Consider the following 25997-nt stretch of genomic DNA (forward strand, 5'->3'; position numbering starts at 1 on the left):
CAATCTGCTCACCTGTACGGAGGGGCACAGCTGGGACCCCCCTGGGACATCTGCTGCAAGAGCCGGCAAGTCTCAGCTCCGGTGACAGCACTCTCAGGTCCGGCACGCTAGCCAGAGCCAGTGGCAGCGAAACCACGTCCAGGAGGAGCCCAGCAACTGCTCTCCCAGCGCTGCCAAAATTAAGGGGGCAGCTGCTGTCCCTCCCCAGACCCCGGCCAGGCTGAGCAGCACTGTGGCGGGGCAGGAGGTGCGGGGGCTGTGCTGGGGGGTAAACAGACTGCGGGCAGGGGTGGCCCCACTCTCACCCTCCTTTTTGCAGAGGCTGAAGGGGAGCTGGAGGTTTTTTGGGAGCTGCAAACAGCTGCGAGCTGGATACCCAGGACCTCCCCCCAGCACAACATCTGGAGGGGGGCAGGGAGCCAGCCTGGCTCTTGCGGCTGCCGGCAGCATCATCTCCCTGCTTGGCTCGCTGGTCCCACTGTGAGCCCCCACGGGCAGAATGGGCAGTCAGAGCATCTACCCTGTGGCCCTGGGGATGGTCCGTGTGTGTGGCAGTGGCACTGCACAGTGCCAGGACCAGCCTGTCCCCTCTCTGCCATGGAGTCTGGCTGTGGCACAGCACCCGAGTAGCCACCAGCCCTGTAGGACATGAGAGGATGGAGGTGATGCCCTCCATGGACAAGACAGTTGGGAGAAAGTATCCCGGCAACCCCAAGTGAGGGTGGGTGGATGGAGGTGACAGGGAAGGACAAGGAACCGGGGAGGTCCCAGGGGTGGCTGCAGGGATCCCAGTACACCTGGGTGGTCACAGTGCTGGGCTGCTCAAGCCTGGCTGTGGAGGAAGGGCTGGGAAGATGGGGGCTGAGATGGGCTATCTGCCATGCTATGCCCCCCATGACAGTGGGAAAGATGTCTCCAAGCACCCCTCCCCGCCTGCCCCAGTGCTGGGACTCCCTCACGGCTCTCAAGTCCCAGCAGCTCCGGCCCTGTGGTGCTCAGGGAGGGATCAGCAGCGAAACTCAGCCCAGATGTGCAACAGCAGGAAACCCTTCAGCATTTCCCTCTAGCAGCCCTGGCTGCTGAGTTTATCCTCTCTCATTCCCCAGCTGCCCTGCAAAGGGGCCACAGGCATTTTCCTGGGAAGGGACAAGGAGAGGGACTCGTTGAGGATGCCCTGGGCATCCTCAGGGTCTTTGGGGAAGGCAGCAGGGGAGAGGCAAGTAGCCCACAGCAAGGAGCATCCTGAAAGCAAGCTCTGCACCAGCAAACAAGCAGCACTGAGTCCCTGCAGGGCTTAAAAAGAGAAGGAAAAGTATCAACATGGTTGAAATCTAAATATTATGTGAGTTGAGCTGTACCTCCACAGCAATGCTGGCCACTCAGCAGTGGGAATGTGCTGTTCCTGGCACAATTTTTGTTGCTCCCTGAGCCCAGAGAACTTACATCTGCATTTATGTGGCTGGAAGTTGGGTTTGCTGAAGGAAAAGCTGCCAGGACAGCCAGAGCCATCTGCACCTCATTGCCCTTTGCACACCCTCAGCGCCTGAAGCCTGGTTTAATACCTACTTTTGCTTTCTTTCCAGGACTCAGCATCACCTTGCAGCCCTTCCTCACCCTGAAGCTGCCCCGAGCCTCCTGCCCCAGCCTCGCTGCTCTGCCTCCCAGCTGTCCCTGCATTATTCAGCCAGAAACACCTTATCAGCCCCTTATCTTTTTCCACTCACCTGCTTTTAGCTTTGCCAGCCAGCAGGACTTGCGTTAGAAGCCAGATGACATTGGGACACCTCTTCAGTGCTGACCCCACTGGCTATGGCTGGCAGAAAGCCACCGGGTCCCCAAGGTGTCCAGTTCCTCAGGGAGATGGAACTGCCCCCCCAGTTCATCCCCCCGCACCCCACAGCCCCTCTTTAGGGGAATGACCCACTGCTGCCCTGCCCCGAGACCCCCGGGAGGCAGCCCCAGCTCCCCCCGGGCTCAGAGCCACTCTGACACCTGGTTTTAATAATAAACGGCACGGAAAGGGACAAAGGTGCCTTGTGGGAGCGCGGTGGGATGCAGGGCAGTGGGGGGGTCAGCAGGTGGGGAGGAAGGGAGGATTTGGGGCTGGGATGAGAGGGGTGCTGAAGGGGACACCAGGCCAGGAGCTTTGTGGGGTCCCAGCCCTGAGCTGCCCACCACCACATCTCCGCTTTAAAACAAATACCACCCATAGAACTGGGTTAACTGCAGCCAGCAGAAAGCCGGGATTAATGGAATTTGGTTATAAGACAATTTTCCCGGATGGAAGAAACATCTTTTTGTCACCTGTCCTTTGACATTTTAAGTCTATTTTACATCTCCAGCATTTTCTGATTTAGGCTGTGACATTTAAATGGGCAATTTGTAGTTACAGTCTTAGGCATTGTAAGCATCTTATATATAAATATCTTCAAATGTATAGAAGACATTCTATACATTTGGATCTACAAAACAAGACCTACAAATCTTTACAGGAAAATGAACAATTTTTACAAAAAGATTTCTCTCGGCTTTGTAATGCAGGGGCAGATGAACGTATAATAAAATACATTGACATTTTTCAGATACCAGTTTCACATTATTTTATCCCACAATGTAAACATGCCACTTCAAAATCATGAGAGGCATTAGAATAAATATCGTGTGTGGCTCCTTGCAGCCAGAGCCCCACCAGCAGCACCTCTGCCACCTTCCTGTCCTTGCGGGTCCCTTGTGTCACACCCACCGCCAGGACAATGACCCCGGGGAGGAGGTCCCCAGCCGGGAGGAAAGGGCTGTGGAAGATGGCAAAGCTATTACTGCTTTTGCAATCCTGCCGTGGTGTGAAACATTTGCGTCATTTAACCTCCAGCCACCTGCCCTGGGGATGCCTTTCTTGGGGGTGTGAGGAGCTTGTCCGTGGTTGGTTATCTCCGTTATTTACAGGGTGCAAACCGCCCCGGCTTCTCCCTGCGAGGGAGCAGCTCCCATGGCTCTTCCCGGCTCCCATGCTGGGTTTTCAAAGCCGAGGTCTCGAACAGGTTCGTGCTTGCCGGCCTCAGCCCCTTTCATGTGTCTCTCTGGACGAGCAGAAGTAGGAGGTTGATACTTAGTGGGGAGGGTCACAGCAAGATTTCTCCAACAGGAAAATATGGTTAAGATACTTTTTAGTTTAAATAATTCCATGTTGCACAGGGCTGAGCTGTGCTCCTGGCCCTGTTAATTAACAAGTAATTAACTCAGGGTTCAGCTGGGCAGCAGCTGGTCCCACCTGGCCCAGCCAGGGGTTTGCACATCACCGTGGGGCTGGATGGGGACGATGGGGGCTGGGGACACTGGGAACCCAACCCTGGAGTAAGGGCATAGGGTACATGGCCTGGCTTTGCTCCAGAATTACCAAAAATTAAAAGCCGCCTTGTCCAGGCAGGCAGCTCCAGGGGCGCAGGCAGGCAGGAGCCCCCTCCCCTCCGTCTGGCGGCTCCCGCAGAGTGCACTGCACATCATTTGTCACTCCGACAGGTTCAAACAAACCCGGCTGGGATTAATTACGCTCCATCTTCGTTTCCTCCAGCGCTCTGCAGGGGCCAGGCTGCAGAAGGCGGTGGAGAGGCAGCAGACGGCGGGCAGGGACAAGAAGGCAAGCGGGGACCCCCTGGCCCCCCAAATGTAACACAGGCGGTGCTGGAGGCTGTCCCGGGAGCAGGAGCCATGGCGGCTGCGCAGTGCAGTCGGATCTGGGACTGGCCAGCTGCTGCCACCTCGTGCACGCAGAGCTGCTCCCACGCACCCCCTCCCTCCTCCCCAAATCCCCCCCAAAAGATGGGCCCAAAGGCCCCCGGAGGCAGATGGAAGCCACACTTGGGGAGTAAGGAGAGAAACGGGCAACAAGTAAAACCAGAGCCCCGACATTTATTAGCCTTTCGTTTGACAGGACCTTACAGCAGCGCCCAGGAGCCTCTCCCAGCACAACCCCACGAGGGGCAGCGGGGTGTGCGGTCCCCCCAGCCCCACGCACGGCTACGGGGCTCCTGCTAAAATAACCATGTAGGAACCCCTGCTGCCACCCCCCAGGGTGAAACCCTGAGTGCGTTCCCCCTGCTGCCCTGGCCCCGCTCTAGAGGGGAGGGAAGAATCCCAGCTACCGCCTCCATCCTGCATCCCGCGGAGCAGCTCCATCCCAGGGGAAATGTGGGACCTCATCCCATGATGGCTAAATGTCACTTGCCAGCCCTGGCAGCAAAACCCAGGGGACATGGCAGGGCAGGGGAGGGGTAGAGCCGGGGTGGCAGCTCTGTATGGCACCACCAGTATAAAGATGCATCTCTGGCTGGGAAACCGTCCCCCGTTTCCCCACTGACCTTCATCCACGTCACATGTAACAACCAAAGAGACCACATAAAACCCTCAGGGTTTAGGTACAAATTCTGGCACCAAAGAAAAACAACCCCCTGCAAAACGGGAACCAAACGAACCCTCCCCCCACCCCACACCCCAACATTATTAAAATACTTTAGCTTTTAATATTCAAGAGGTTTGAAGTTCTCAGCATCCTTCCGATTGCCATTATCCCAAGGTCTGCCCTGTCCCCAAGGGCTGGATCTCCTCCATGCCGGGGGACGCCGGGCACCACTCGGCTTTACCACAGGAAACACCACGTGTGTATGAGATTGCAGGGGAGCTTGGGGGGGGCAGGAGCATCCTGGGGCCAGCACACCAGGGCCAGCACACCAGGCCCTTCTCCTGCTCAGCCGCTGTCCCACCGTGCTGCCCACAGAAGGGGAGCATGAAATTGAGGAGCTTGAAAACAAACAGAGATGACAAAAGAAATTGTGCCTGAGTCTTTGAAAGAAAAATCTGCCTTGTTCGCAGCTTTTCCAAGTAGGTGTCACGGAATCTGGCAAACTCTCCTGCTTCCTGCTGCAGGGCTGATGGCAGGAGTGGGTCTGGGTCCCTCTGTGCTTTGGGTCTCCACCAGCTCCGTTCCTCTGCTCCAGCTCAGCAACATCACCTCCAGCGTGCCCAGAGCAGCTTCTCCACCCTCGGACCAGCACGTGAGCGACAGCTCTGCTGCTGCCCTCAGGCCCAGGGGAGCCAGAACCCATTTTGGGCAGAGAAAGGCGGAATTTGTACCACTTCCCCATGTCGGGGTGGGAAGAGAACCCATTGACAGGCCCAGGAATTAAAAAGGAAAAATAAAAGAGAAACAGGTGTGGGGGAGGTGGAGAGGTGACAGCGCGGGGACCGCAGAGTCAAGCCACTGCTGGGGCAGCCCCAGCGCAGCTGTCTGCTCCTGGGGTCCCCTCCAAGGCCACGTCTGCTCCTGGGGTCCCGTCCAAGGCCACAGCCAAGTATTGCTGAGGAAGGTCCCGCTGGGTGCAGGGTCGGCCCCGCCGGAGTATTGCTGGGGACAGCGGGCGGCAGCTACCTGGTGCTCTGCAGCTCCTCCCGCAGCCAGGTGGGCAGCGTCTGCCCCATCTTATACAGCAGCTTGGAGAGCTCGATGTTATGGTCCCTGTAATAGTCCCGCAGGAAGGTGCGTGACTGCAACGGGAGGAGAATAGAGAGGAGCGTCAGGGGGACCAGCCCCAAGCCCACCATCCCAGCACGGCCACCCCAGCCCTGCCCGGGACCATCCCAGGAGGCTTTCTGCGTACTCACATCTGAATCCATCTCAGGGTATTTCCTCCCTTTGCTCTTTCCCAAGCATTTTGTTTTTCCTCCATCCAGGAGCTGACACCAGAACCCTTTCTTCGGATCAAACCTGCAAAGCAAGAGCTCTGCCTCACCCCTCTTGCCTTCTCGATGAGCCCTGCTGCTGCCCAGCCCTGCATGGGGGCACTTCTCCACCTTTTTAATTCACAGCCTAGCTAACACCTCGTTACCACCCCCCTGGTACAACAGCTTCCCTGTACAGCAGCACAATAAGCAGCCCAGCAAGGTTCATTCATCACCGCATCACCCTGCTGAGGGAGCACAGGGGTCTACATGGGTTTAATTACTATTTTCTGCAGCATCTTCAGCCCTGGATGCCCTCAAGAACCCCACAACACCTGGGTGCAGACTCAGAACAGCCACGCATAGAGGCAAGAGCAGTGCAGAGGTAAATTATCATTTTTCTAGCAGCTCTGGAGTTTCCTGCTTCCTATGGTGGGTTTTAATGTCTGGAAGGCTCAGGGCAAGGTGACAGATCACAAGCAGCAAGAGCCGCCCTCTGCAGCAAGCGCATGAGGAGCCAGGGTGCCAGAGCTCAACAAGTGGCACAAACACACCCCTGAACCCCATTCCGGGAACCTAGAGTTGCTCCTGGGCTGCCCCAGGTGACACCACTGCCCACACCGCCATGCCTGGATAAGCACAGGAAAGCAGGGTGCTTGTTGAACCTTATTTCTGATTGCAGCTGCCCCGGTGTAGGCCTCAGGAAGGAGGAGCTGCTGTTCCAGCCTCAGGTGAAACCCTGGTGTCATCGAAACCAGGGGCGGCTCCATGGTGAGCCCCAGGGACAAATCACTGCACCAGGAGCAGTGGCAGCTTGGAAGAAGGAGAAGCTCGGGGAAGGACTCACGCCAAGGTCTTGTGATAATCGATGAAGTTGGTCACTCCGAGGAATTTCTGGACCGTCTCCATCACTTTGGCGGGTTCTGTTCGGAGCAGCTTGCCATCCAGGACCAGGATCTGCGAGGAGCAAGGCAGGGTGGTGGGGTGCCGCTGGCTGCCAGCCTTGCTCTCCTGGGGCGTGACAATGCCTTCGCTGCACCTTTTGCCATCTCAGAGTCAAATCTGCCACCAACCCATGCAAGGTCCCCGGCAACATGTGCCCCGGTGTTCACTTACACTGGGTGTTGGAATGTTAAATGCAAATAAAAGCCAGGGCCAGGATCTGTCCAGGACAACATCAGAGCTCACGGCCACCGAAACCACCGCCAGCCAGGATTGCGTTACAGCAATTACACAGAACCAGACAACTAATAGGCTTTGTAAGGTTAAGTGATGGTGGAAAAATCATTCCAGGACTGAGCCCGTGCACAGCCAGCAGCACTGCACCACGTGGGTCACAGCGGGGCTGGTGTTCAGACCCTATCTCCCCTGCAGGCAGCTCGAACTGCGGGCAGCCCTGCCTGCTATTTTTGTCCTATTTCGATGCCGCGGTGACACCGGACAGGGCAGCCCCGCGAGGGTCTGTGGCTGAGAGTGGTAGATGAGTGGTGGGTGCCCCTGCAGAGCCACCCACAGCCCTCTGCCCCAGAGCCCCCTTCAAACCTGCTTTGCCAGGGGACCAGCAGGACCCACCTGCCCAGGACTGGCAAAACGACATCTCTGTGCATCATCCATCACCAGCCTCACACTACAAGGGTTTCCCTCTTGCTTAGTATCTCCCCTCCGCCCCTTCCCCAAGTAGTTTTACTCTTCCTCCCATGTTTTTTAGGATATAAAAAAAGCATCTCCCACAGGAGCACTCTGGCATCTGACTTGGGAGCCAAGCTCTCTTCCCTGAGCATCCTTCCTCGGGCAAGGGGGGCTCCTTGGGGTGCTGCCACCGTAGGAACGGGATGCTGTCATCCCTACCTGGTTGGCGTGGTAGCTGTTCAGCCAGCGCTCGATGTGGGTGGCGTACCAGCCTGGCACCAGGCAGCGGTTCTGCAGGGTCCGGAGCTTCGGAGCAGCCTCAGGTCCTGCCGTGATCACCTCGTGGAAGGTGTATTTCAGGGCGATCGGGTCGTCATGAGCTCGCTGGTGCTGTCAGGCATGAGCAAGGCAGGTTTGTTCCTGGGGCAACCCAAATCCTGGGCTGCCCATAAGGCGCTGCCACTCCCAGGCCACCACGCTGTGTTCTTGTGTGTCTTGTTCAGCCAAAAAGCGTGGCATTCACAGCCACCCCACCTCCCAAACCAAGCTGATGGAAGGAAGCCCCTTGCCCAGCACCTCATGGGGCTGCCCAAGCCGGAGGGGAGGCAGAGGGAGGCAGCTCACCTGGTACCAGGAGTAGGCTCGATCTGCAGGGTTGATGAGGATGGTGATGACTTTGGCCTTGGAGAGCAGGGCCGCAGCTCGCCGGGGAGCCACTTCTGAGTCAAAGTAGTTGGCACTTTTCTCAAAGTAGAAGTCGGAGGTGGTGTTGGAGGGGATGGGGAAGAACTCCATGTACCTGGGGGAGGCACAGCGTAAGGCAGGTGGACTGGCACCACGAGATGTCCCCAGCAACCCCCCTTGCAGGTGACATCTCAGACACCCTGTATCACACACTAATTCTGCAGGGTGCCTCCAGGTCTGACACACAGCCTGCAGCTCCACAATCCCCTCCAGCCATTTGGGAGAGCCAGGCCTCACTAGATACCCCAGGCAGACCCCAAAACCAGGGGGTAGCAGACGCACTCACAAGCACCCGGCTTCTGCTGGGGGCACTTCTGAGTCCTGGCAAGTGGCCTTTGCCTTCAGAACAACATCTCATGGATAAACCATGGAGGTGTGATGGCCTGAAGACAGAGCATGAGCGCGCCCTTGCAAAAGGCAGACCCTGCACAGGATTCATCCTGCTTTGCAGCACCCAGGTACCCTCTGCCAAGAGCCCGGTGGCTGCGAGGTTGATGGGAAACCCCACAGCATCACTGCTCCTGTTCCCGAACGAACTGGTGCTCCCAGCTCAGCCCCCGCAGCGGGGAGACCTACCAGTCGATGCCCTTGTGATAGTTGTGTCCATTGAAGAACTGTATCTCCTCAAAGGTCTCTGAGCTGGGGTAGTTGCTGCTCAGGTCTGGGTGCATCCCCAAGAAGAGATAAAGGGCAGTTGTTCCTTCAGACAGATGGAAAGCGAGAGCTGACTTGTGCCAAACCTCCCTCCAAGCTCTGCTACAGGGCTCTTTGGGGATGTGGGGGGGACTCGGCAAGCCTCCCAGCCTGCTCATGGCACCAAAGGTAAAGGGAAGTACCTGTTTTTTGAGGCCCGATGATGAGAAGCTTCGGGAATCGGTCACAGGTCTTTTCTTTGGACCAAATATCTTTGTGCCGTTTGTCTTCACAGGGATCCTGAAATGCAGGGTGGAGGATTAGAGACCAGGTAGCCTGGACGGGACTGTTCACCACTGCTCAGCCCCCGCCAGCCTGAGCAGACACACGCGAGGCCACACTGCTCAGCAGGTGGGGCAAAGACCAGGCTTATCTCCAGGTCTAAGGGGCAAACCCCTTCCTGGCACTGCCCACAGAACCACAGACACATGAAAAAATGCTACTTACTCAGGGGATCAGAGCAAAATCTGGGTTGGAAGGGACCTGAGGAGGTCACTTTGTCCAACCCCCTGCTCAGAGCAGGGACAGCTACACCCCACTTCCCTCTCCCAGCACAAGAAATGGGGCTGCTCCCCTCATCCCAGGCACGGGGGGTACCTGCCACAGTGGGTCCTTCTCCTCGGAAAAAATCTGGAAGTATTTCTGTGCCAGCTGCACAGGTGGCAACGTCTGCAGCTTCAAGTTAGTCCAGGAGTTGAGGAAACGGACCAGGTGTTTGAAGGTGTACAAGCCCAGGCGGTCATTGCCATAATTGGACAGATGGGTCATGAAGATGCTGATCTGAAGCAGAGAGGACAGAGCAGGGGTTATCAGAGCCTCACACAGCAGCTGTCCTGTGCAAATGGCTCCCACCCTGGCTGAGAACATCGGGGACATCTCCTACAGCAGCACTGGGAACAGCTCTGCAAGAGACATCTGTCCGTCTGTCCCCAGACAGCTGGATGGCTGTACTCACGGGGTTGAGGAGCACAGTCAGGAACAGTTCACCCCCGTTGATGATTTTGTCCAGCTCGCTGGAGCCGCCGGGATATTCATTGTAGAAGATGGTGTGTGTGAAGAGGCCGCAGGTTTGCCGGGGGAGTACCTGGGACAGGAGAAAAACATGGATGGAGCAGGCAGAGGAGTCAGGCAAGGAAACAGCCACACGGCCTCCTCCAGGCATCCAAGGCTGGGTCCCCTTCTCCTCCCAAACAAAAAGGGGGTAGTCAACCCCTCAGAGGTCAGGACCAGCTCCACTGCTTCTCATCACCCTCAATGTGAATCCTGCTGCCCACAAGGGATGGAGGTGGACAGATGGAAAAGCCAAAAATTGTCCTCACATGAGGTTCTCCCATGCAGGGTAAGCAGAGGGCACAGCCCCCTCATATCGAAGCATCTGAGTTGTCCAGAAATCACCTGCTGAGGCTCTGGGTGTTGGTGGGGGGAGGCAAGAGGAGAGAAGCACCAGCGATAAAGCCTGGCCACCTACCATGATGCCATTGTGGATGAAGCCACGGCGATAGCGAGCGGGTTTCAGGTGAGGGTACTCCTCCGTGCTCGTCACTTTGATTGACCAAACCTGCTTCCAAGCTTCGTACAACTGCACATGGACGGGGTACACACCCGAGTGGTGGGGGGCGACAGCGTACCCCATGTCAGTGGGGATGCCGTGCTCCTGCAGAGAAGAAAGTGGGGAGTGGGTGACCCTGCAAACCCCAAAACCACAATGTCCCAACCCAATCTTTCCCCAAGGGACTGTCCATTCCCCACTATAGATTGTCTATTCGTGCCCCTGGAGAGCAACCAGAGCAGGGCTGTGCCCGTGTGTCCTCTCCTAACCAGGGCTGCCTCCTTGAAAGGGAGCCCAGGAGCAGACATGTTGGGTGGACACTCGCTCCTCTGCTTCACATGGACCATCCCCATCGCTGCCATTTCTGCTGTCAACAACAAAACAACAGCAGCAAAGCTTTTCTGTGGAGAATGAGGAGACACATTTATACGGGACTGTAAATTGGTTTATGTCAGTAGATATAAAACAGCCTAGAAATTCTGAGCTGGACAACCACCTATCTCAAGTAGGGATGGTCAGGTCTCTCTCTAATTAAGCATCTCTACTCAGCCTGAACTCAGCCTGAAGATCCCTCTTTTAGGCCATTGAACCCAATTATTATTACTGGGTCTGGCTTCACTCGTTTGGATTCAAACCAGTCAATCATAGGATGATCTGGCTTTATCCAGGGCAGATAAAGGACAGTCCAAGAGGATGGACAACCCCGTGCCCAGCTGAAGGTCAGAGCCCGCCTTTATAAACTGAACATGTCCCTGACAGCTCAGCCTGCAGAGGGAGTTTTCATCAGCCTGAGTCTCCCAGCACACAGCGACTGCTCAGAGATCCCGCATCGCTGCCCAGCGCAGCATCAAACCGTGCCCACCTGAGCACCAAACCCCAGGCTCAGGTAAAACCCAGCACACACACCAACCCAGGTGGCCCATTCCTCCTGCAGAGCCTTGGATCGGAACCCCACACCCCTCAGACTGGATCTCCACATCCCCCATGGCCAGCCAATGCACAGACAATGTCTCCCCTCAGGCAGGCACCAGGGCAGCTCGCTGCTGCAGCAGCGCATTGGCTGGTGCAGATAAATGCTTTTTTTTTTCTCCAGGTACAAGAGTATAAATGGATTTACCCACCCAGTTGCAATGTAGGGGACATGACTTAACATCACCAGGTCCCATTGCTCTGGCAAGCAGAGACCTTCACCTGGGTCTCCCAGGGAGCCTCTTCACCCCTCTTCTCCCATCCTCCCCCCACCACAAGCGTGCCCACCGGCGGCATCTTACTCACGACAGCGAATTTCTTGTTTAAGGTCATCTGCTCGGCGAGAACTGACTGGTTGTGGAAGAGGTGAGGCTGCATGTGGCTCCACATGTGAGGGAACCACCAGAACTCCTTCACGTAGGAGAGCAGCAGGTCATCACCTTCGTCCTCAGCATCGGTACCTGTGGGCACAATGGTCAGTGTCACTGCCAGGCACGCAGAGCCATGTGTGAGCAGCTGGGGCAGAGGGAGGAGGAGCCCCTCTGGGTGACCAAGTGACAGGGGCAGAGGGGTGGGATGCCTGAGGACCCTCCTGCAACGCCAACATCAGCCTCTCTGAGCACAGGTTTGTGCCCCAACACCAGCTGTACGGCACCAATACACAAAGTGATGCCTTCGCCTTCCTCACCCGTGTGGAAGAATTTCCCTGAGTATCCCAGGTTGAAGGTGAAGTTTGGGATGTGGGTGCGCAGCTCGTTCTGTGTGTCAAACAGCGCCTGGGAGAGGGAGAGAGAAAGCAAGATGTCCTCAGCACGTGGCCTTGGGGACAGCTGTCATACCAGGCTGAGGATCAGTGTCCTCAAAAGGGGCTCCCTGGGGGCCACGGGATACTCTGGGGGCAGAAAAGCTCATCCCTGGAGCATCCCAGAGCAGCACGATCACCCTGCCCACCCAGGACATCACAGCCGCACCTTGACGTCTTCCACCTTCATGCGCGTGCCCTCCTTGCCCACAAAGATGTCATCGATGTCCACCAGGATGTAGCGGTCGAGGGGCAGGGACAGCCTCTTGCCCGTCAGGAAAGAGACAGAATCCACAAAGACCAGCTTGTGCAGCCAGAAGTTGAGGTTGTTGCCAAAAAGCACCCTCTGGATGCCGTCGTGGAGGCCCAGGTCCTGCATCACGGTGGTGTGCAGCGCCGCATCCACGCTCATGTGCGGGATGGACTCAGCCGACTTGGTCTTGGCCAGGAGGACAGGCTCGTAGGTGGAGTGGTTGGACTGGAAGACGGTCCAGTCCTCGCCGGGCAGCACACCCTTCTCCACCTCGCTGGGCCGCGTGATGTACAGCAGAGGAGACTTGGGGTTGATGCTGCAGTCCTTCAGCGCCAGGTTGGAGTGGAGGAAGAGGGGGAAGCCCTTCAGCTGGGCACTCAGCAGGCTGTTCTCGTTCGCCTGCATGGGGAGAGACGGGAGCTGGAGGAGACAGGACGCGGGGGATGGAGGTGTCGAAAGACACAGCAAGTGCCCAGCCTGGCTGTGCAGCCAGGGGCTCTCCAGGGCCACCAACCGCTGTGGCAAGGCGGGTAGGCGGCTCAGCACCCCCAGAAATCCAGGTGCCAGGTTCCCCGTTCCCCTCCCGAGCACGGGACACCCTCATCCCCCTCGCACGCTCAATCCTGCTCACGTCCAACATGCGAAGTGCCCCAGGGCTGCGAGCCCTAGGCAGGAGAAGGGCAGCAGGCTGCAGAGCAAAATACCCACTCATGCTTTTGGTGAAGCCCAGCAAGGGTCACTGCTGGGAAATGTGATGCTAAAAGCAACCAGACTGATCCCAGAATTATGTTTTTACCCTCAAAACACCCAGGGCCAGCACAGCTCTTCCATGAGGAGAGAGCTAAGTTGATGCCCACTGCTAGAAGTCTGTGCCTCACGCCAGGCTGCAGGCTGGCTCCACACAAACCGGGGCTGCTGGCAGAAAGCAGGAGGAGGGCAGGGTCCCTGCAGGGCAGCGGGACCCCAGAGCCCCCTGCTCACGCCCGGCCTGGCTACAGAGTCTCAGTTCACCCCATGCACCCCCTTACCTTGAAGAAGCCGATGATGCCCACGCCATACTCCACACAGTACTTGTCCAGCAGCTCCCGGTTCCAGGCGTCCAGGTTGACGTACTTGAGGATGTTCTCATAGATGATGAGTGCAAAGCGTCCCCGGTCCTTGTCAGTCAGTGTGGGCATGTCCCCCTTCCCTGGGGCGATCTCCGTCCTGTATTTGAAGCGACTTGACTCCAAAATGGCCACGATCTCCTGGCCCAGCTGGGAGTAGAGGCTCTCCACAAAGACCAGCACCAAGGGGTCCGTGCGGGAGGAGTCGACCACCTTAAGGGTCTTTAGCGGCAACAAGCGGGAAGGGGCGACCTTGGGCTCATCACAGTCCGGCCCCGCCACGTCCCCCGAGGGCTCCAAGCCCCTTTTCCACCCATATAAATAATACGCAGAGACGAAAACACTGAGCAGGCAGAAGGCGAAGAGCAGAAGCAACACCACCTGCGGAGAGAGCTGCCGGATACCCCGTCGGGCCCTGGCCAGCACAGTCATCCTTGCATCCGCGGGGCGAGGTGGGGTACCTCTCCCCTGCCCGCCCCCTCCCCTTGCGAGCCCCGGGGAGGGGAAGAAGCAACAAACCAACCAACAAAAATAGGTGAAAATAAAACTGAATGCTACTAATAAATTAAAATACTAGCAGGCCGCCTGCACAGGCTCTCTCCCCTCCAGCAGTCTGGCGTCCCTTGCTGTCCGCTTCATGTCACCATGGCAGACACATCGAGAGTCCCCTTGCTGAGCCGAAATCCCCGCAGTGGTGGCAGTGGCGGCAGTGGCCCCATGGCCTCAGCGGGGCGAGGGGGCGGCGGGCGGCCTCGGGGCGGCTCGCGGCGGGCACACGGCCATGGTGGCTCCCCGGGGCACCTCGGTCCCCTGGCTCCACACAGTGCCCTGCAAGAGAGAGGCAGGGTGAGTGGGCAGGGTTGGTGTCTGTACCAATGCCGTCGCTTGACGCCAGCGCAGCGGCCCTGGCAGATCCCTCGGCGAGCTGGCCGGCGTGCCAGGGCTTGCCGGGAGAGCCCCTCGAGCTCCCAACGTGCTGGCGATGGGGCAGGAGCGCGGCACGCAGGCGTGTTGCACGATCCCGGCTGCGGTGCTGCTGGGGGGCTGTGCGGGGAGGCTCCCACTCCCCTGTGAGTCTCTGTTGCACCAAGCAGCTGGAGAAGCAGCCCTGCTCCTCTTGTTTGCCCAGCGGGGGCCAGGCTGTGGCAAGGAGAATGGGGGTGTGGGGGGTGCGAGCCCCCCATCACCCAGCCCGGCTGGCACAGAGGGATGTGGGCAGCTGGCCAGCACGAGGCCAAGCAGGGAGCTGCCGGCCAAGGTCACTGAGACGGGCACACAGGAGTGCCCACGAGGAGCTGAAAGGACCTTGAGAATATTTTTCCCTTCCCTGTGAAAGGGAAGATAGAGGGAGAGGGAGAGGAAGGAGAAGGAGAAGAAGGCGAAGGTGAAGGCGAAGGAGAGGGCGAAGGAGGCACTGCTTGCCAGGAAGTTAAGCCACCCAGGGCCACACCAATGCAGCCAATATGTTTAAGGAAAATAGCAAGTGCTGGCACGATGGCTTGCAGCACTGTCCCCAAACCCACCACCGGTGCTGGGGACAAGGGTAGAGGTCCCCATTCCTCCCCGAGGAGAGTCCCCTGCGCCCTGCTGGCACCGCAGCCAAGCACCAGCCCTACAGACACCAGCCAGGCACATAACGGGATTAAACATGGCTGGCTGAGCTGTACCATGGATTACAGGCTGGGGCTTGGCAGGGTAATCCTGTCATCCGTGCCCTTCCCTGCAGCAAACCCCGCTCCAGGCTCCACTTCCCAACCCCACCAGCACAGTGCTGCTTCACCCAGAGCCCGCTGGCAACCCCCACACCCGGCTGTGCCAGGCATGGTGGAGCATTGGGTTCTATCAATTTGTAATTAAGCTTGGCACACATGGATGAAGGCAGGACGAAAAGAAGAAGCACACGGGGACAGTTTCTAGGGATGTGCCCATGCAAAGGGAAGCTTCTCTGCCTAGTACCATCCCTAGGGAAGTGGAGAGCCAGGACTGCATTATCAAGCATCCTGGCCGTGTCAGCCTGTTCTCCCTCCATTTCTCTCATCTGTCAGGAGCTGTGGGTGCTGGCAGCTGCAGTCCCATGGCGATGGGCAAGTGACAGCCAGCAGGTTTGATGCCAGCGGCACCACCCTCCACAAGACGGAGCAGACAGAAACGGGACCCCACGCCCACATCACCTGCCAGGTCCAAAGGGGCTTCATTAGTTCATCCTCTCCTAAGAGCTTTTAATTATGCTATTCTACGACCAAGCTTTGGAGACAGCATCTCCGGGCAGACATCGGCTGACTGTCCCCAGGGAGGGAGGCTGTCACGTCGAAGCACGAAGACAGCACCTGCCCAGGCAGGGGACCAGCACTGGACCCCCGGAGCAGGCAGGTGTGAGCCAGGACCAGGGCAGGCAGCATCCTGCCCCACGAACCCACTGCCAAGGCAGAAACCGGGCAGGAATCCTGCTCTGCCAGCTTGCTGCTGGACCAAACCCTCCATGGGGAGGATGCTGAGGGGTTTGGGGTGATGGCGTGGGGCAGGGATGCTCCTGCTCAGGGTTTTCCCCACAGGAGCGGGTGCTAGCTGCACGCTGCCCAGCAAACCCCTGTGCATCCCTGGCAGTGGTGGAAGAGCTGACAGCTACGCCACAGAAGGAAGCAGCTTTAGGTCCAAGAACACAAAACAAGTTCCCAAGACCAACAGCTTTTCTAAAACAAAAAGGGAAACAAGGGAGTAAAATAGAAAAAAAACCCACAAGAGCTTGCAAGGTGACAGAACCAAACTTCTTTTAACCTGATTTTTAGAAGCCACGCCAGTGCCTTTTACAACCATGGTGATTATTTAGAAGGCACCCACTGGACACATCAGCCTGAGTCCCACACGCAGACCTCAGGCCCCCAGAAACACCGTACAGCGCCAGTGGGCTCCCATCACACAGACGGGTGCTCAGCCATAGCCGCACGTCAAGGACCACAGGAGAAAGAGCCCCAGAAAATGCTGTTTTCTGGTGGATTTCTGAGCAAAGTCCTGGCACAGGCTCCGCTGGAGAGGAGGCTCAGTGAGGAGGCTTAGCCACAGCGCTCTTAATCCAACTACCCTGACAAACACAATCAGCATCCGAGCAGCTTCTCCGGTGCAGCCTGGAGCACCCACAGTGCTGGATCCAATGCTAGGGCAGGTAGGGAGTGTGAACGGTGGCTGGGAAGCCCTTTACTATCGGCACTTCAAACCTAAGACAGGTGCAGGAGGAAGGCAAAAATGGTTTTAAAAGCTTTTCTAAATTCCCCCCTCCCAGTGTGGTTTGGGGGCTGCAGTTTCTCCCAGACAGAATTAATGGCCACAAATGCTCCCCGGAGAACCACTGCACCCTGGAAAGGTAGAGGGGCACCAGAGGGGATGAGAGAGGATAAAACCACCTCCATCAGCAGCTTGCAGCATTCTCCCTTTAACCTTCGGTGGGATTTTGCAGGGACGCAATGGGAGGATTAAATACAAGCAAGGAAGTGCAAGCGGATCTGGAGGAGAGGGAAGGGTCGCCGGTCCAAGCAGATGAGCGCAGCAGGGTTTGATTTAGCAGGGGGTGCAATAGGTCCGGCTGCAGGTGCAAGCAGTGAAGATCAGGCAGTTCACAAGTCTTGGCTGTCAAATAAATCAACTATTCCAACCCCACAGCCCAGGGATGGGAAGTGAGCTCAAAACCACACGGCAAGAAATCACTCACACATTTTCGGAAAGGGCTGCAGGGGAGGGAGCAAGCATCCACCTTCATGGAGAAGAGACTCCAAGACCTTGCATGAGTTAGGACCCCAGCCCCTGACCCTAGTACCTCACAGACGCTCAACATTCAGCCCACAGAGATGGGACCCAATCCGAAACACCACAGCCAGGAGGGTCATCGTGCTCCTCTCCTGCCAGGACCCTGCAGGTGGGCACCCTGTCCTCCCCACCCAGAGAGAGCCCCACTGCTGGGTCACCACCCCCTCACCACCACACCAGCTCCCCTTCTCCACGTAAGCCAGTCCTGGGGGTTAAGCCTGGATGGAGAAGGATTTAGACGCAGGATGAGAAACTGCATCGCCCAGCTCAGTGATTTGCAATTGCTTCTGCTCACTCCAACGCTTCCCGTATCTGACCACTGCAGAGGAGGCAGCCAGGTCAGCGCCATCGATGCATCTGCTTTGTCTCCCACTCAGATATTTGATGGCAAAAGGCTACTGGAAGGTCTACATTCGGACAGGTTGGGACCCAGGTCCCCAGCACAGTGACGGTGCTCAGCCCACCATGTCTGCTGTCTCTCCTGCACCTCACGCATCCTCACCAGCACCCTCAGCAATCACTAACTGGTGCCCTGCAGCCCCAGGAATCGCAAATACCTGTAAAAGATGCACAAAAGGCAGAAAAATTATTAATAGGTTTAAGTTCCCTCTAGAGGGAATCCCCTTCACTCCATTGGTAATATTGAGAGGGCTGCAGATCTAAAACCACTAGGCGAAGCCTTAGAGAGATTAATACCACATTATTCAAGAGACAACTGTGAGCTGAAGACGGGGGAGCTTGCTTTGAAAATGATCAAGTAATTGGTGTGAAAGACCTGCTTTTAAACACCTACCTCTGCACCGCTGCCTTTACCAACTCTGAACGGCAGCGATCCCAGCTGCAACTGGAAATACCTGCAAGGAGCTGGGAGAACTGGCATGGGAGAAGAGCCATCACAAGGTGCAAAGGACCACCCGTCCCTGTCCCCATCGCCTCCCTCCCCAGCCAGGGTCAGATCCCCGGGCCAAGAGAAGGCACGATCAGGAGATGAACTCCTTTGCTTCGGTGTACGATGCACAGTGGTATCAAAGCACAGGAGGCACCAGGTCACAGCTCTGCAAGGTGCTCCTCGAGCAGGGATTGGAGCCCTGCGCCAGAGGGGATGAAGCAACAAACCAGCATAAAAGCTTCAACTGGTGCAAAACTGGGGACTTTCCTGGCGATCCCCACTTACTGACAGCCTAGGTGGGCCTTTAGGATGGGCACAAAGAGACGTGGATGGAGGGATGAGCTTTATGGACACCCAGTTGCCTCCCGCCAGGCTCCAAACTCAGGATGTCTGGACAGGGGAGAGGGACGTGGAGCAGATGAAGAGGGGAAAATGAGCAGAAGGACAGAAACGAGCAGAAACGAGCTCGTCCTGGCTGCCCGCGCACCACCGGCGCGGTTTTATAATGCCAGATAAGGAGCGTCTTAGCGGTAGATTACACGGGCTGCTTAAGCGCTTTGCAAACAGTAGTTACAACAAGGCAGGGAGAAAAACACACTGCTGCTGGCAGGTGGACAGCCCCAGCACCGCGTTCCTCAGGACTCCGGCATTTCCCCCATGCCCAAAAGGCACAAAATTAAAGAAGGACAATGGCAGCCCCAGCAGCTGCCCTTGGGACAGGCAGGGACAGGCGCTGCTCCCACCCCAAACCCACCCAGCTCAGCTTCTCCACACTGTGCACAGGCTAAATAGAAGCAAACACAAGGGAATATCAGGAAAATTTATCCCTGATTTTTTTCAAGGTCTAGAGCATTCGTACCCCTGGGGGACTTCAGCAGGAAAATCCTCCCTTTTTCTCAACACTGTATTTAAGATCTGATTTATAAAGCCTGGCCAGAAGCGAGCAGTCGGAGCATCCACCTGAGATGCTGCTGCTGAACAAAGTTTCCCCTCTGGAAATAAATCTCTGGCTCCGGCTGTCCACCGCCTGCCCGCTCCTGCAGGAAAGAAATCAAGATGAGTGATTCCCCCAGCAAAAGCAGTCAAAGATTTTCATGTAAATAAAATTATTTTGGGTCAAAGGACCTAGCTCTGGAGGAGCTGTTGTTCACCCACAAAGCCCTGTTAGCACTTCAGTTTTACTGGAAAAGATAAAAGCAACACTTTCCTTGGGTTTTCTTTGAATAAACAACCATGAAAATGTTTCTGTCCCTGCAGAGGGATGGTTTGTCATGTGGCAAATCGCTGCAAATATTTGACAAATTTTTAGGGTAGAAAATGACCCCAAACAGATGAAAAGAAGGAACTCAAAACCCCAAAGAACTGGGTGAGGTTTCTGGAAGCCCATGATTAAAACTTTTTCCATGGCAGAGCAGCTGGCAAGCTCGGCCAGTGGGGCTTTTAAGACCAGCTCTAGGAAACCTCACGTCTTAACCCCACTCCCCAGGTCCTGCCTCTGCAAACCCCCATCTGTCAGCCCCTTCCCCAGCCCCCCGCAGAGAGGAACCCCCTGGGAGGTCACCCCACACCTGAGCCTTAGGCACCAGTGCCTGGAAGGTGACACCAGTACCTGGACGGTGACACTGGTGGCTGCCACCTGCCCTGTCCCCAGCACCCTGATCTGGAAGAGCACCTCTCCACGCTCCCCCCCCATCTGACAACAGCTGTGTAAAATCAGCATCGTTCATAATTGTCCATAAATGAGGCCAGCAATTATCAGCTGTCATTAGTTTTCCTGTGCCCCAGGGATGCCAGGCTGGGCAGCCGACCCCCACAGTGCTGATGCTCCCCAACACCATCCCGACCAGACACCCAGGTTACGGTTCAGGCTGTGCCGCTGCCTCCCCCCAAAAAAGCTGGAGCCCTTCGCAGGTGACTCCTCCTCACAGGTGCTTTTTGCCTTTGAATCCTCGGGAACAGCCTTGCTCCAGAGGAAGCCTAGCTGGGGGAATTCTCCCAAACCTTAATTGAAAGAGGCACTTAACGAGGAGTTTCTTTTGTCTGTTAATTGAAACAGGTTCTTACTGACAAAACTCTCCATGAATTTTAAGTGGGTTTGCAGGAGGGGGCGGGAATCCACTCAATGGATCGGGTTTTCCTGCTTTGAAATGTGCCGTGTTGGTTCCTGCAGCTCTCCAAGCGCCTGAAAGCCCTTCTGGGTAAGCAGGGCCCAAATCCTAAGTATTTTAAAAAATAAAAAGGACAAGGGAAAAATAATCTTGCGTGAATTTTTATATTCCATTGGAGCAACAGCCTACGCTCTCACTGCAGGTCGTACGGGGCTCTTACCCAAAAAACACACCGACTGAACCACCTTCTTCTGCCTCTGACAGTTTGCTTGGCCAGAGATGCTGGTCCCGCCACGAGCACAAAGGTGATGCTCGATCGTGGAGAGCTGGGGGGCAGCAGCATTTCCCCCCTCGGCCATGCAGTGCTGTGAGCCCCCCAGGACGGGCCAGCTGCTTCATTCTCTTGACAGCTGCCCATTACAGAGAACTTGAAGATGGTGGGAGAGCAGCTCCATCCCACCACAGAAGAACCACCAGCTGTTCTGGGGAGCTGCCTTGCCAAGCGCTAACCCGGCCCCAAAATGGCACTTTTGCAAAGCAGCATCTCTAAACCCACAGCATGAACCGGCTCATGGAGAGCAACCAACCCCGCGGTGCCTGTGTTCAGGAGAAATCCCTGCAAGGATGGAGCATGGCACGAGCTGCCCCCTCCTCCCGGGGGCTCCTGAGGATGCTCTCCCTGGACTGCATCCATCCCACCTGGTGCCCCAATGCTTTGCTGAGCTGCAGCCGAGCTCTGCTTCACCATGGTCAGCCGGGACAGACCCCGCTGGGGGCCCGAAGCACCTGTGGGGCTGGGTGCTCACAGCCAGCCCTGAATCCAGCAGGTAAGCGCCTGTTGTGAGCGCAGCCATGCTCCAGCGACAGCTCCCAGGCTGGCAGGTCCTTCAGGGAAAGGCCAGGTGGTGACTGACAAACGGACGCAACGCTCCCGGGGCCAACATGCTCCAAGGTCACGGCCGGGCCAGGTGGAGGTCAGATCTTTTATTAGACCAACGGACACAGTTGGAAAAAATGCCATGTTTTGGACATGCAGGCATTCCTCAGGCCCGAGAGCACATCTGTCTTTTCCTAAAGGTATTAGTTAGGCTAATAAAAGACATTACCTCTGCACGCAAGCTTTCCCGCCCTTACAAAGTATCAGCGGCTGGAATGCTCACCAGCCCAAGGGAAATGCAGAAAACCGGAACAGGCACAGAGTACAGGAGATACTTACAAGATCCGTTTTGTTTTCATCCTCTAAGACACTACTGGTGAAGCCCATGTTTGCCCCCTGCAAGCCCAGCACCAGAGCTGCTGGCACCCGAGCTGCCACTTGCCTCCCCAATTTTCAGATCCGTGTGGGTGGCACTTCCATGGGAAGCCTGTTGCTTCAGTTTACCTGCTCCAAGGCTACAGCATCAGCTCCGACCCCTTCTTCTCCTCTGCAGAGGCTCAAGGCAAAGCAAATGCTCGAGGGCCCAGCCTCCAATGCCCCACCTGCCCCTCCATCGCTCCCCACGCTGCCGGCCTCGCCACAGCAGCTCGTGGTGTCAGCCAGCGAGAGCTATAACAACAAACCACTGGTGACATGTCCTGCTCCACATCCCACTGGCCAGCTGGGCCAGGGGACCACACTGCTGCTGGTCCATCTACCCGGGGACATTCTTCACTCAAGTGGGCTCCTATGTCCCCATCCCGCTCTCAGGAAAAGCATCCCCATCTCATGGCCTCCATCTCCCTCTCCAATGTAAATCCACAAGGCCAGCGAGGCAGCAGCACAGCCAAGGGATGAATTGAGGAGATCTAAAGCGGTCCGAGCTGTAACATTTAGAATTCAGGCATCAATAGCATTTTGAAGCCATATTTCAGGACTGTGCCGTTAATCCTTTTTCAGGCAGTCCTTTTTTCTAAGCCGGTACCACCAGTTCAGGCTCCAGGCTGTGGGGCTGCAGGGCTGTGTAAGGCTGTGAAGAAGCTGATGGTGGTTGGGAAGGATGGGGGATACTCAGCGAGATGCTCACAAGCAGCAGGACAGCACGTGGGTTTTGCTGAGGCCATGGCACTGGAGACTGAGCCAAGGGAGCAGCAGGTGTGCGGAGCTGGCAGGCTGCCGGAGCAGCAGGGACACCCCGGGGACAGTCATCCTCCCGGGCCATGCGCAGAACCGTTGGGTGAGACATGTCCCCGCACGGCGCAGGGATCTGAGAGCAACACCCCTCGCTGTACATCCAACCCTCAATGCACCCAAGCCAACAGAGACAGAGAACACTCCTTCCTTCTTCCCCACTTTACATCGGTGATGAGGTTTCCAAGACATTTTGGGTTCCCTGTCAACAACGGGGCAGAACCCCTGGGGGAGAGCCTTGATCTCTCCAAGACAACCTGCATCTCCACAGCTTGGACCAGAGCAGCAACAGAACTGAACTCCAGGCATGTCTCCACACAAATACCAGGGCAGCTCCTCATGGGATACCCCACATCTGGGAATCTCTTGACTTTCCTAAACCCTTCCAGGAAGGCTCAGACCACCTGAAGGTAGCGCTGAGGATCTCAGCCCCTTCCCCAGGCGAGGGTTGCAGCAAGGTTCCTGCTGCTTTTGGGCAGGACACAGGAACCAAGGCAGTCCCAAACCCAGCCCCCTCGCTGCCCGGCCAGCAGCCACATGCGGGATTTACGGCTCGATATTGATTCATCTTCTGCAAGCTCTGCCATTACAGCCGGTGGCTTTCGCAGGAAAACAACATGAATCATAAGCTACAGGCTGCCCTCTCTCCGCGTCCATGCTGTGTGACTCACCGAGCCCTTCCAGGGGTCCCGATGCGAGGGCTGTCCTGCTCCTCCGCACCTGGGGACGGGCACAGCGAAGCGCAGGGGCTGCCATCACTTGGGGACTGACTCCTCACAGCCCCTGGGGTTTCTGAGGTGGTCCTCAGAAAAGCAGCATCACGCTTGCCCTCCACCCAGGTCCTTCTCCTGTCTCAGCCTCCAAAGCCACTGGCCCACGCGTGACAATGGCACATTGCAAAAATACGCAAAGCGAGGCCACCACCTGGGCTGAAAACACACAAAGAAGCCAAGGGCAGTCCTGAGGTCCAAAAGTGCCTTCAAGTGCAGAGCTGGAAACATCGTCGAGATGGATTGGGAACCCCGGCCCTCCACAACCATGAAGCCATCGCAAGATGTAGACAATATGTTGCTGCTCTCTGTGCCTTGAGTCCTAACCTCATTCTAGCAGGCTCTAGACCTCAACAGTCAAAAACAGAAAACAAATGCAATAAGGTAAACCTAGGAGGTAAAATTCCACAAAACCCCTTTTAAGCAAAGCCCTCCATGACCCTGCCCCAGAGCACGAACAGCCAAGAGAGCAGCTCCATCTCCTGAGACAGGATCCCCGGTGGGACCACGGGCTTCTGTCCCTGGCCCAGGCACCCAGAGATGCCCCCAAATCAAACCTGGTTATAAAAGCCAGAGCCTGCAGGCAGACGGGGGCAGGCAGCGCTGGTGACACTCTGCAGCAGGGACACGCTTGGCCGTGCAATACTTCACCATGACACACTACTGAAAAAAAATATTAATCATTCCCTCTTCACCCCAGCCTAGTTTTTATCTTGTGAGGCATCTTTTATCTTCTGTTTAAATTATCACCAACAGCGCATTAAACATAACCTGTTCTAGAATATTGACAGTACCACGCAGAAAGAAAAAGGGGAAAAAACCTAAACCAACCTGTAATCAAAAGTCTGTTTGGCGGGGACGGGTTTTCCATCCCCACCCAAACACAACCAGAGCAGACCCATCAGCTTCCCAAAGGCGCAGGAAGCAGGAAAGGCTTCGCTTGCGTGAGTGTTCCCATCAGCATCTGTGCCGGTGGCTCCAGGTGGGGAGGGAGGAATTTGGGGGCTGCAGGCATCGGGGTGACATGGCACGCACCAGGGCTGAGCAAGGTGACCCTGTAGGGTGGCTTGGGGACTGGTAATACAGGAGGTCCTGGCTCCTCACACCAATGCCCCAGACACGGAGGGGTGCCGGGAAACACGAGCATCGCCTTCACCATCCTTGCCGAAAAGGAGCTCCGAGACGGGCAAAGGGAAGATGCTCGGCCATCCCACCAGAAGCCAGCGACGTTGGGGTTTTTTTCCTGCTGTATAAAGCTCCACACGTTTTTTCTATTGTTTAATTTCCTTCTTCTCCACCCACGGCAAGTTCACTCAGAAGCAAGAAACTTATTTCCTATCGAATTCATCCTGGTTGTTTTATTTGGAAAAGGACAACTTCCTCGCCATGGTCTCCGTGAACAGCCAAGAGGAGCAGGCACGGGGTCGCTCGCCCCCCCTTCTGCACCAGCCCAGCCCTGGTAGAAAGCACTCTTGAGATTAAAGTAACAAAGATGCTGCTTTGCTGCAGGAAGAGCTGCTGTTTCAAGGCTGTTGGTGACAAAGCGGCACTGCAAGGCACCAGCTTCACAACCCTGTGAGCACCGGCAGTGTGAAGAAGATCAGCCCCACGATGTGCTGTGGTGGCAGCCGGCTGGGACCGTGGGAAGGGAGAGCCCTGGCGCTGGGATGCGATTGCGGTGCTGGGAGCGAGCACCAGCCTCCAAGGGAAGCAGAGCCTTCCAGGTGACAGTGAAAGGTGGCAAAGCTGGTGTGGCTTCTGCATCGCTGGGCGTCACAGGCTGCCTTACAGCAGGGGACAGCCTGCCTGTGCAGCGGTGGAGGCGAAAAAACCCAAAAGACTGTGAGGAAATAATAAATACAGCTATGCGTGAAAGGCCCAGGAGTTCAGCGGTGGCTGGCTAAACGCTAGGACTGCTTCCAGAGGGAGCGATAAGGTGCTTTACAGGGACTCCAGCCAGACCATGCAAAAGGAGTGCACCATCAAACCGGCTCCCAGCCACGCTGTCCTGATCTCCTTCAATCCTTTATTATTTTTAACTAATGCCACTTATGCTCCTGCAGAGCAGGGATGCTTTAGGCCTCGCACCCCAGGCTGCAGCGGCCGGCAGCCCTGCCCAGCACGGCGGTGCCGCACGCCGAGGGGGATGCCCGGGCAGCGGCGGGGCGAGGGCAGCCCCGGCCACCCCGCACGGCTGCACCTCCAGAGCCCCCCGTGCAGCGGACCGACGGAGGGGAGGGTGGGGGACACGGGGGGAACGAGGGGCCTGATAGAGCCGGGGGCTGCCGGGGAGGCTGGGGGCGCGGTGGGCTCCGCACCGGACCCCTCGCTCCGCCGCCCCGGGCGGGCCCCGCCGGACCCCCAGCCTCGGCCGGCTCCTCCCGAGGGGCACTGGGCACCGCAGCGGCCTGCGCAGGGGAAGGGGCGGCGCGGGGGAGCCGCCGAGCCCGGGGGGACGAGAAGGACGGCGTGGCCCGGCTGCCCTGGCCCGGCTGCCCCGGCCCGGCTCCCCCAGCCCGGCCCGCGCTGCAAGGCCCGGCGGATCCCGGCCCCCGCTGCCGCCCTTTGTCTGCGCCTCCGCCTCCCCACCCCGCTCGGCCCGTACCTGCCTGCCCGGCCGGGCCCGCACCGCTCCGCTCCGCCAGGCCGCCACCGCCGCCCGCTCCGCTCCGCTCGGCTCCGCTGGGCCCGGCCCCGCTCGGCGCGTCCCGCCCGCCGGCCCGGCCAGGCACCGCCCCGCCGCCCGGCCCGGCCCCCGCCGTCCCCCGCCAGGCCCCGGCCCGGCAGCGCCGCCCCGGGAGCCGCGCTGGGCTCCTGCCCGGGCGGTGGGGCCGGGGCTGGGGAGGGCGGGTGGCGGCGGGGCCGCCC

The 25997-nt window shown here is 57.4% G+C and overlaps 1 protein-coding gene across 1 annotated transcript; it reads right to left on the bottom strand.

The window, feature by feature from the left end:
• Positions 1–3881: 3881 nt before the first annotated feature.
• Positions 3882–25890, bottom strand: NDST1 (N-deacetylase and N-sulfotransferase 1). The gene is made up of 15 exons (XM_065643909.1): positions 25735–25890; positions 13380–14285; positions 12268–12750; positions 11985–12072; positions 11603–11757; positions 10247–10432; positions 9734–9862; positions 9376–9558; positions 8922–9018; positions 8662–8785; positions 7966–8140; positions 7561–7731; positions 6560–6669; positions 5656–5758; positions 3882–5538 (listed from the first exon to the last, which is right to left on the bottom strand). The coding sequence occupies exons 2-15, from the start codon at positions 13887–13889 to the stop codon at positions 5419–5421; spliced, it is 2634 nt and encodes an 877-aa protein (XP_065499981.1). The 5' UTR covers positions 13890–14285; positions 25735–25890; the 3' UTR covers positions 3882–5418.
• Positions 25891–25997: the final 107 nt, after the last annotated feature.

The sequence above is a fragment of the Caloenas nicobarica genome, chromosome 13 (assembly GCF_036013445.1).
Source record: "Caloenas nicobarica isolate bCalNic1 chromosome 13, bCalNic1.hap1, whole genome shotgun sequence".
In the NCBI taxonomy this organism is placed as follows: Eukaryota; Metazoa; Chordata; class Aves; order Columbiformes; family Columbidae; genus Caloenas; species Caloenas nicobarica.

Bases quoted from the DNA above. Each gene is read 5' to 3' on its own strand.
- NDST1 (XM_065643909.1), bottom strand. From the start codon at position 13,889: ATGACTGTGCTGGCCAGGGCCCGACGGGGTATCCGGCAGCTCTCTCCG. The intron at 12,751-13,379 runs GTAAGGGGGTGC...CTCCCCATGCAG, and splicing joins GCATCATCGGCTTCTTCAAG to GCGAACGAGAACAGCCTGCT. The intron at 8,786-8,921 runs GTACTTCCCTTT...ATCTGTCTGAAG, and splicing joins CATCGGGCCTCAAAAAACAG to GAACAACTGCCCTTTATCTC.